Raw genomic sequence first — 11,789 nt, forward strand, 5'->3', positions numbered from 1 at the left:
TGTCTAGTTAGGGAATACAAGGCACCTTAAAGCAATTGAGATTCCAGGCAGATGCCTTATGTCATTACGCCGAGCCAATTTTTTTCCCCAGCCGCATCGCTTAACAACTTGATGCCGTTAGTAGATTTGACAAACAGGACTTTCGAGAAAATCCGTAATTGTTCAGCATAAAAGATAGAATTTTTTCTTTGCGATCTTATCGTGATTTATTAAAGTACTGAATATTTGAATATTCTTTTCTCAATGCGTAATAATTTCACAACAACGGGTTAAGAGCTTTCCGACGTTGTTTTGGTAGTATGTGTGCATGGTGCCTAGGACCGTGGCCCAGAGGGATCGGATGGATGGGGTCCAGGCACGTGCCACTCCAAAGCCTATTTGTCTCCGGGAAGCAGAGACAGCCAACCGGGCAGTCCATTCCCCTTAGCAGCGGATTGCACTGATCCATGAAAGAAAAGTCTCTGGTCAGAATTTGCAGGTGGAACTTTTTAAAAATTATTCCAACGTGTAATCTATAACGAAATGTTTGATTCAGCAAATGCACGACGCACAAAAATTTTTTTACACAGCTTCATGTGACCGCTGGGGAAAAGAAGAAGCATCACTAGTCGGCACCATTATTGATGCATTCATATGCTGAAATCAATAGGAATCATCCAAGTAGCTTCTGGGGCAGAGACTACGCTCACCTGTATACCATACAATCGTTCACTGCGTGAAAAGCACGAGCACTTTTGTAGGTGCTTTAGCTTTTGGTGGTTTGGCAGCAGACTCGCTAATCAGTAAAGCGACGTGACAGCTGTTCAAAAGTCATCGCATTTAACTGCGTCATTAGGTTTTGTTTTGGAATGGTGGCCTCGTTTATCGCCGATTTTCTTGAAACCGACGTCACGCTGCGGTGGCGCCGGTAACTAGTCCAAGAGGGACCACCCCACGCGGAACTGCATAATTTGCACCGAAGCATCAGTGCTTCGCTGGCACATGCAGACGTTGCTGTTACAGTTTGCTTGTAAATCTATATCTTTACTGTTGCGCGGATGTTTCCGCACTCCAGAGGTAAAAAAAAAACTCAGTGGCATTGCGACAGTTTTCTGATGCCAGTAATACAGAGAACATGGAAAGAAAAAGTTTCAGTGCTCCTGCAGAATGCTTGCAAGCCTCTCTCCCCGCTCTCAGTCAGTTCTAAATTGAAACATTACATGCGTTGTAAAGGAATCTGCACATAAAGCTATTGTTCCGGCTTCGATCTCCCAGTCGACAGTACCCCTGTCGTTGCGTAGTCCAGTATGTCAGCCTATATCCTATTATTGTTCCTTTTCCCCCTCTTAACGCTCTTTCTCCAGGAATTCGCCACCTGTGTCTTCGCCACTCCCCCTTAGCGGATGTGTGCCATCTTTATTTGAGGCAAACCAACCAACAATCCATGACACGGCCGTTCTTCTGAGGCATCAAGCCTGTATTGCTAAAGAATCTTCTTGCACCAGAAGAACCCGTGTAAATGCGCGCCGCTTTTAGCAAACATCACTGTGGACTCAAGTATATCGGAGTCATTCCAAGCGCAAATATGTTTGTGAATGGCTGTATTTCAAATTACATGCCTTGTTAAATCATCAGTGAATGGTTACACGGCGCTTTGTTATCCTTGAAAATAGGGGCACTGCATTAATATGATTCCGTTCGAATTTCAATTCTGATTCTTCTTGCAGTTTGTTATCTGCTTATGTGCCCTCCTTTCAACCTGAATCAGTAAAAGAGACCATGTGACGGCAAAGATCGAACAGAATCAATTCATCACCATCATTAGCCTGACAACGCCCACTGCAAGAAAGACCTGTCTTATGAATCCCCAATCAACCCTGCCCTTTACAAACTGCGACCACCTTACCCTATCAAAAACGCAAGCGAAAATTTTATTTTGTCACAACAGGCATTCCTGTAGTATTTTGAGACTTGACAACAGAAATTCTTGTAGTAACAACAGGATTCTTTTAGTATTGTGCAGTCTCCTGTCGTAACAATAGAGCCAGTTCTTTCACAACAGACAATTTCACCATACTACACAAAAATATGTCGTAATGACAGGAGGGCAAAAATTTCTGTTGTATGTTGGGACCGGCTCAGTTGTATTTTTCCACTCAGTATGCCCGCAAGCTTCTTAAACTCATCCGCCCACCTAACTTTCTTCCGCTCCTTGCTACGCTTGCCTTCTCTTAGAATCCACGCTGTCACCCTTAACGACCGGCGGTTATCTTGCCTTCGATTTACATGCAATGCCCAAGCCCATTTCTTTCTCTTGATTCCGAATAGGATATAATTGGCCCGCATGTGTTTCCTCACCCCCTCTGCCCGCTTCCGGTCTCTTAACGTTAGACCTATCTTTTTTTTTTCATGGCTCGCTGCGTTGTCCTGAACTTAAGCTGAACCCATATCGTTAGCCTCCACATTTCTGCCCCATAGGTGAGTGCCGGTTAAGTACTGCTGTTGTATATTCTTCTCTTGAGGAATATTGCTAAATTGCCATTCATGATTCGAGAGAACCTGCCATATGCGCACCACCCAATTCTTATTCTTTTAGTTATTTCCCTCTCATGAACCAGCAGAATCAAATAATAATACCTATATCACAGCGACCTTATATACTTTCCCATTACAAGCTTTCCATCTACTACTTAAGAATAAACTGGGAACGGCAGGGTTTTTTTCTGCGTGAAAAGATTTCGCGGAAGAGGCGACGTCAGTCTTCACGCATTCCACAACTACACACAGATACAGATATATGTTCATATCCAAAAGGGACACGGAAATGTTCAAACAGTTATGCGTCTTTTTTAACCAGCAATTTGTAGTTTTTACTACCCAAGAGCACTAAGTATTTTGAATTTTTTTTTTCAGTTGCAAAGCGAAATTGTTTTTCCTTCACGGTAGCATGACTGGAAATATTTGTCTGGTTTGTATTTTTGTTTTCAGAGGCAAGTGCTGCATAGGTGCTTGGGCATCCCACCGAGAAGCGTTCTTAGGGGGAGTGGCTCAAAACCCAGTACAAACATCTGGCGTCGATGCTGCGAAATGCGCCGTAAATAAAGATGACCCCGCATGCACTGGAATCGTCCAAGCTAAACTTTATAGTAGCAACCTCTTTATGCACCAGGGCCGGGAGAGTGCAACGATGTAGACTTGCAAAACTTTATTGATTCAAATACCACTAGTGCAAGGTACATTCTATGCGCATGCGTGGGATCAGGAATGATGTGACGTGGACTTTCCCTTCGTGCGGCTCGCACCTGAACTGTACTGTGACCCTTTTACCGCCAAAGACCGTGCCCATGCATAATGGGCTCGTCGCAGCCTGCAATGGTGAGGGTCGAAGAAAGCGGCGATGAGCGGATTAGACCAATTATACACGCACGTGGGCTTCTTTGCTGTGCGGGCCAGACGCGGGCTTCACAAAGCGGAATTAAGTCAACCATCATTTGATGACGGGCACATATGGGCCAATGGTACGTCATATTTGTGGTTTGGTTTGTGGGGGTGTAAGTTCCCGAGGCGACTTTGGCTATGAGGGACGCCGTAGTGAAGGGCTTCGGAAATTTCGACCACCTGGAGTTCTTTAACGTGCGCTGATATCGCACTGCACGCGGGCCTCTAGAATTTCGTCTCCATCGAAATTCGAACGCCGCGACCGGTACCAAACCCGCGTCTTTCGCGTCAGCAGCCGAGCGCCATAACCACTGAGGCACCGCGGCGGCCGGTACATCATGTGTATCCACCTTTAGTTGTCATTCTTGCAAAACATCATGGGTACATAAATATACGACAACTCAAAATATCAGCTCTGCAACATTACCTGATTTAGTTTTGTGGCAAGCGATTATGAAATCATGTGCACCTCTGGTATGTGTCGTACACTTCACGTAGGTCTCCGAAAACATAGATCTACATTCTCGTGCGTGTACCATCAACGTAAATCTATGATCACGTAAGCCTACGATAGCGTAGGCGTGCGATCTTGTATTATCATTGTCACTCCCACGCACTACCCGGCTCTGGAACCATCTTCCGTATTGCACCATCCTGCAGCGTAATCATGACACCTTTCGCGAACATCTACTCAAACACTACGTTGATAACGCTTAGCATTTCATTTATATGGTCATGACTCATATAACTTTGTTTTAAGCTACTTGAGACTATTGTTTTCCTGCAGTGTTCATGCGCAGCTATCCTCATGTGTGCCTGAAATGTTTTCCTTCGCTTTTGTGTAACTCTTGTTGCATTTCCCCTATTTTTGTTCCATGATGCATAGTTGTATCGTAACTGTATCACTTTTTGTAAACTATTTTTGAACTCACTTGTTTTTGTCGGTTTTGTTGCCCTTTCAGTATGCTTTTGATTACGAACCTATTTTACACTAACTTCTGTATTTGACCCCCTCTTACACGATGCCTCGAGGAGGCCTGTAAGGTGTGTGTAAATAGATAAATAAATAAATGAAGAGCAAATGAGACAACCGAGCCAAGAATAAGCAAATATGAAACTCTTAGCCAGGGGAAGCTCAATGCTTAGCGCAGGTTATTTTAAAATCGAAGGCGTGAGGACTCTTCTCGAGAAGTGTTAATCGCCCTCGCTTGCATTTCCACTCCGAGAACTAATAAGTTGGTGTCTTTGGCTTGGCACCTTAGTTTTGCTGTTCACGTTTATTTATTTATTTTTATTTATTTATTTATTTATTTATTTATTTATTTATTTATTTATTTATTTATTTATTTATTTATTTGAGTACCCTAAGGGCCAATTATGGCATTACATAGGGGGGGGGACGAAAAAGTTCAAGCATGAGTGAAATCTGTACAATGTAAATATATGAAGGCATTAGGAACCATAAAAAACATCTAGCAGAAGCAAACAAAGAAAGAAAGAAAGAAAGAAGGAAAGAAAGAAAGAAAGAAAGAAAGAAAGAAAGAAAGAAAGAAAGAAAGAAAGAAAGAAAGAAAGAAAGAAAGAAAGAAAGAAAGAAAGAAAGAAAGAAAGGAAAGAGTAACGAAGTTTATACAATGTTTAGTAGCGTGAAACACACATAAGAACCTAAAATGTGAAGCAAACAATCAGTACCCATCGGAACACGAGTTTAAGGATACAATCAAATAAACATTTAGATAAACAGCCTACACAGATACATATCAGATGAAGCGGAATGAATTTTACACAATGCCAAGCACTTGAAAACACTGTTTAGGTAAATAATCAAAGAAATGTGGTTTCGGACAGGTTGACACACTCTAAGCAGGTTAGCAGTGCTGCATGGAATGATGATGATTCCGTAAGCGAGACAATGTTTGCAGGTAGCGAGTTCCATTCGGCAACAGATAAAACTAGAGGCGAATTTTGATAAGCGTTAGTCCTGGCAAATATAGGTTTTACTTTATGAACATGGTCTGTGCGGGTAGAGATGTGGGGAGCGGGAAGAATATGGGCTCGAGCGAATGCAGTGTGGCTGTGGTAAAGGCTATGGAAGAAGGTCAACCGTGATAATTTCCTGCGCATGTCAAGTGGAGGGAGATTAAGTAATTTCTTTAAGGCGGACACACTTTGATATCGCGAGTATGAAGTTAAGATGAACCGCGCAGCTTTATTTTGAACTGATTCGAGTAGGTTCGTGAGATTAGAGTGATGGGGATGCCAAATAATGGACGCAAATTATTTCATTTATTGCTCATAGTACGCGTATGATCACGTAAGTGTACGCCGCAATAATTCCTTTCGGAACTCTCGTGCATATCCCATATTTTTTTCAATAGGGAATATGCCGTAAAAATGAATCATACCTTTCTAACGCAGTGTAGGTGAGGGTAAAATGGATCCATTGGGCCGACCGCCCTGAAATGGAAGAACAGAAACATAATAAGTGCAATTAAGCCGCTCCGAATTTTATTAGGTGGCAGAAACGCAACATTAGGACTGCAATAGCAAATCAGAGCGTTTGAATAATTTAGTCAGAGACAATCGGAGCGCCCTTATCATGTTCACCCGAAATCAATGCCGCAAGAAGCCTCCCCATTTCCCCCACTTTCATTGGAATAGGTGTTGGTTTAGGACCGTGCGGAACTTGTCGATTTTAGGAAGGCGCAGATTGGCGCCAGGACGAAGTAAAAGAAGATTAGAAGCTTTTCACTCTCTTGATGGGTGAACAACTGAGTACATCATCGTGATTCAGCCTGAGGACATCATCATCATCATCAACTGAGTACAACTGGAGGTCTACGCTTCCTGCCCTCGCATCAAGCGTCCACACACTACCACACTCGTATATATAGTGCGGTTGGCCGAGAGTCGGGATGCTCAACAGTATAGTCAGTCAGCGTGTACAGACGCAGCGCCACACTTGGCAGTGTTGCGGGCAGCGTCTAATAGCGGGCGTCTATTCCGTCTGTACACGCTAAATTTTTAACCGCCTTAAAACACAGTTCCTTCAGGCTGGTTATTTCGCAGTCGCCAAACGTATATTTCTATGCCGCAAAAATGGCTGTGGTTTAACTCTCCTAAACCGAGTTAGAGCGAAATCACTGCCTGTTAGCAAGTTCTGCCAAAGCCTTCATCTGTCGCCTTTCCTTGGCTTGCAACCGTCGCTTGGCGAGTCGTTGCTCGCATTCTTCCTCTGCTTCGGCTGCTCCTTTGGCTCGACTAGCTGCTCGCTTTCTCTGCAACCGCAGCCGAGCCACGTCTGCAGGGTGCTCCGACTCAGCCTGCTGTCTATAGACCAAGGTTCTCGCAGGCGTTACGACCGCACTGCCTGCCGCGCTCTCCTCCATGGCGAAACTGAACGTGGGCGGCTGCTTCGTCTCCCTATTAGGCGAACGGCTAGTAACGTGGTTAGTCATGTGACCACAGCTGGCGATGCGGGGTTCAGCGCGCAGCGACGGCGGCGCAGCGGCTACAGCAGCGGCGCATCACGTGGTATGACGTTCGGCGTCACTTCCGGCCGCATTCCGGTTGAAGGACATGCGGCAGCAGTCGAGGACTTTAGCGAAAGATGGATTATTGGAGCTTTCGCTCCACAATCCGAAAATGCCAGTGTGATGTGAAGAACCAAAGGACGTCACTGAACCGCAGGAGAGAGATAATTTCGCAGACCTTTAATATGTCGCTTCACCGAGACCGCATGTTGTTTTGGAATTTAAAACCTTGCATGTAAGGGTGCGGCAGATATCTGAGAACGCGCAGTAAAGGTTTCACATCCTGTATATTACAGTTACAAATCCAACGCAGTCACCCGTTGAGTAATTTACTTAAAAGTGTGAATGTTAATGTAAATATTTCGATCTAAGGCTTTTCTTGTGGCTTCTTATTCTTCTCCACCTCACGGCACTGTCATTGCTTTGGTCACCACGAGGAGGTATTTCTCCGGATTCTTGCCATTTAGAAGCAATTAAATTTTGTTACAAGATTCGCGATCGCATGCATGCAAGATTTTCTAGCCATTCGGAAGTTTTTATGGAGATACAGATAATTTTTCCAAAAATATTCCCACACTGCCGCGTCGTCGAGAGTAGATGTAATCATGAAATGCACTGTAGGAAAGATGTACAGCCGGCCAAATCTTTAGCTGGCGTGGGCGGCGGCCACTTTTTCCATGCTCCTGCAGCTCATGGCGGAGCAAACATTCGAAAATATCAAATCTAAGCACAGGCTCACTAAGCCCGTGCCTAACATCGAGATTTCTGCAAGCTTGCTTCGTCACAAAGCGCAGGAGCGCAGAAAAAGCGGCCGTCGCGCACGCCAGCTAAAGATTTGGCCGGCTGTACCGCATTCTAGGGCGGCAAATTAGATACTGATACGGGCCTTGGGGAGCGCCTCTCCTCAGCCACTTTTCTTTCTTTGGATAGAGCATGCCCCACTTTGCCACTTTTTATCTATGGTGACCTGCACAACCAGCGCCCGCCACGTCTGGTGGAAGAATGTATTGTGCAAGAATGGACTACGGAGAGCCCTCATACTTTCGCCTCAGCCTGACGCTGCCGTCGCCGCCTCCGTTGGCCGCCACCTTCAAGAACAACGAATTAAAGCTGGCCACTGACAAGGCTGATGGACGGCGCCACGGGACCTGTGCTCTAGGGTTCACGCTCACGACGTAATGACGGCAGCTCCCTCGGCGCTGTCGCCTCGCTTATCAATTGCCACCAGGTCTGTGCGTGCACCTTTCTGGCGGTAGGGCAAAACTTAGGCACCATCGCTCCGCGCGTCGGCTTTGGCCACCACGTGATCATGAACACTCATGCACTGCCCTGGAACAAAGGTTCGCTATGTTAAACTGTACAACCTACGCGAGAAAGATAGCGATGCCTGTCGGGAATACTGTGACTTTACTTATTGGCGTAAAATACATGTTCGCTAAATACATGTGTCCGCAAACCATTTACTCAGTCTTCTTAAAATCGCAAAGCATAAGGTAGGATTCGCACTTTAGAGAAAACCGCCTGTGCTGTTGTTTAGAGTTAAATTCTGGAGAGCGCTGTGCATCATTTTCGAAGTGCTCTTGTGAATGTCAGATGCAAATTGAAATTTGGAAGAACCATGCACCAAGCAATACGTTTCTTTTTAATGTGACTGTTGAATTGTTTTACAAATCAATTAAGCAAGCTCTACATCGCGACTGTGCGTTCGGTCAGCGGAGCCCGTACAAGCAAAATGTGCAACATTAAAAGCTGCTTTGCTGACGCTTCTCTTCGTGCATTTGCTTCATAATTTCTGCCTCATAGTCGCAATTAACATGAATAAGTAGTTTGTTCTGCGCACCAAAATCATCCTTATGAAATGCGAGAATGTAAAAAGTTGAGGACGGCTACGGGTTAGTTTCTAAAATATTAATTTATGATGGCGAGGCGCTGGAAGTGGTATGGTAATACGTGTACTTAGGGGAGGGAGTGAGCACAAATTCGGATGACGAGAGTGAAATAACTAGAAGAGTAAGAATGAGGTGGAACGCATTTGACGGGTTTTCTCGGGTAATGAATGACCATTTGCCAATATTCCTCTTAAAGGCATACACAGAAACAAAGAGTTGATATTAGGCTGAGGACAACGCAGCGATCCATGGAAAGGAAAATGATTGGTGCAACGTTAAGAGACCGGAAGCGGGCAGAGTGGGTGGGGGAACAAACGCGGGTTAAAGACATCCTAGATGAATTCAAGAAGAAAAGGGGTAGGGAAGGGCATGTAATGCGAGAGAAAAGTAAGCGATGGCCGTTAAGGATGACGGAGTGAATTCCAAGGGAAGGCAAGCGTAGTAGGGGGTGGAATAAAGTTATGCAGACTGATGAGATCAAGATGTTAGCGAGGATAAGATGGCCGCAGCTGGCACAGAAGAGGGTGAATGAAGAGACTTGGGAGAGGCCTTTTCTCTGCATTGGGTGTAGTCAGACTGAAGACGATTATGACTGCAGTGGGGGTAGGAAGACGTATGAAACAGACTGACTATGGTTTCGACTGTTGCCGCTAAATATCTTTCCAATGGCCTCTCCACAGGCGGCGCAAGTGGTCTACAGCATGTGCAAGCCTTTGTGAGCAATTCTGAAGCTCAAGTTTCTGGTAGGCGCTCAAGAGCGTGCATGTTTATAGTTCCAGCACACAGGAAATCCCTAAAAGGTGCTCCTTTTAGGGTTTAGGAAATCTACAAAACTAGGAACACTACGCATTAAGGCATAAAACAGTCGGCACGTTGATACTTACTCGACAACAAACGTGAAGAGCAGAAGTGAGAGAAATGGAACGCAGGTCATTTTGTTGTCAAAGGCTATGCACATAGCCATAGAAAGTGGTCGAAGCCTGTTTGCGTCACTCGCAGTGCAGCAGCATTTGCGCCGTTGGAAATACGGCTAAAGATCCGTGTAATCACCACAATGATTTTATACGCCAAACCATCCAATGATCCGCGATGCTTTTGGAAGCTGACGCGAACTTTTCTGATCCGTGCATGCATAAAACGGCGAGATATAAGGTTTAAATTACAATATTTATATTCTAAACTTCTGCCTTCTAATGAGATACAGAAGCTTAAGTGTCCATAATCAAATGTAACCAGAAAAAGACTTTCTCTAAAGAATAGAGTTTGAATAAATTGCGGATTTGTCCAGTCGATAAGTTGCCGCCGTGGAATCTGAAAGGAAAAGCCCGCCAAAGCTGAATACAGCGAGGAAGGAAAGGACATGCCCTCATTATTAAGAGAGGTGTTGTTGGAAACGCAAACATTAATGGAAATTCACAAAGAACATTCATTAACATGTGCAACAGTTTTTTAGAATAGAAATTACGCTCAGTCATTAGCACTTACGAAGAGGGGCCCTCGTCTTAACAGCATTAGCACCAATCAGTTCTGATTTTACAGCGACCGTTGTTAAGCCTCCATGTTACTGGATTTCGTGTTGGTGTAGCTGAAGTAGTCGGCATACCCATCGTGTGGTTGCCAATAGAAACAACTGCCAGACCAATTTCGTTGGAAGGAGGGAAGCATGAATTTGAGGAGAGTGGAGTTGTGCGTAACCGGGGAGTGGTTACCGTGGGAGGAAGGAGGAGTGTATGGCCAGGGAGAAGGAATGCACAGTCAGACGATGGTTAGCACCGGTTCCTGAATGATGCTAACCACCCACAGTAACAGCGGTAACCATGTGGAGGGGATCACCTTGAAAGGAGGACGGTTACCACGGTCCGCGTAAAATAGGAGTATGGCGAGAGCGGAGCGCGTAACCAGCAGGCGGTTAGTGGGAGAACCATTGGGGGGAGGGCTCGCTCAGCCATGGAGGAATCTAATCTCTACTCATTTACATTGGGCAGACTGGACGTTGCCGGTACGATAGACTACGAGAGCATAACAAAGACTTAACGGGGCCATGACAGCCTATCTGTACGCATACCCTGCTTATCGACTTTAATTCCCAACAGGTTAATTTACCATTCCCCCAATTTTCAGTTGATTCTGTGTGGTAAATATCTTTAAAACGATTTTTTTTCGTTTCTTTTGCGAACTGCTTGCTGGTCTGGCAACGTCTGGTCGCTGACGTCCTTAGCGCTTACACGGCACGCGTCATCTTCTGCGAACTGTTGACGTGCTTGCATGCACACCGTAGACAGCGGTCGCTCGAAAATTTTTTTTTCTTTTAGCCTAGCGAAATAAAATGCATTTTCCATCTTCTATTTTGGGAAGCCTTCAACTTAGTACGCAAGCTGAGTGATCCTTAGGAAAGCGGACTTGCTCGTGGCGCTCACTTTCCGATTGTTGAGGAATCGGAAACCAGCCAACCTCTGCTTTATTATTTACGCTTAGAAGCATGCTGTTTGTATGTTATGAGTGTGGTCTTTTTTGAGCAGTCAAGGGCTCCCGTATGCGAAGAGCGGCACGTGCCGTTCATGCCTTCGCCGATGTGCACCGTGAAAGCCGCAGCGTTTTGTAGCTAGCTACCAAGTTCTTGACCGCTATTCATCGGCTCGATATTTAAACTCAAATTATCAAAAGCGGGCACTAGAGTAACCTTGAGGTACGAAAGAAGCAGAGAAAAGTGCCGGGTGCGACTACTTCCGCGCTGCATGTACGCGTTTGTAAGTCGAACATACATTTCCTTCGACTCGTAGAACCTTTTTGCAGGAACCAAGCAGCTTGCAATACCCTACGTGACTCGAATCCTTTCACTGTATGCACCGATGAACAGTCGCCGCCGTCTAAATGAGTGCTTCGAAATAATAGTACCGCATTTTGCTTTGCGCGCGCATTGTGCCCCAGGAGAGCGACGATTACGAGAGCG

General features: G+C 45.2%; 1 protein-coding gene across 1 annotated transcript; it reads right to left on the reverse strand.

Moving 5' to 3' along the window:
* Window positions 1-256: 256 nt before the first annotated feature.
* On the reverse strand, window positions 257-9,952 carry LOC144109798 (uncharacterized). Its single transcript, XM_077642588.1, has 3 exons — window positions 9,724-9,952; window positions 5,823-5,874; window positions 257-439 (listed from the first exon to the last, which is right to left on the reverse strand). Exons 1-3 carry the CDS (start codon window positions 9,801-9,803, stop codon window positions 257-259), a joined length of 315 nt encoding a protein of 104 aa, XP_077498714.1. The 5' UTR covers window positions 9,804-9,952.
* Window positions 9,953-11,789: the final 1,837 nt, after the last annotated feature.

Source organism: Amblyomma americanum, chromosome 11 (genome assembly GCF_052857255.1).
Source record: "Amblyomma americanum isolate KBUSLIRL-KWMA chromosome 11, ASM5285725v1, whole genome shotgun sequence".
NCBI classification, from domain to species: domain Eukaryota; kingdom Metazoa; phylum Arthropoda; class Arachnida; order Ixodida; family Ixodidae; genus Amblyomma; species Amblyomma americanum.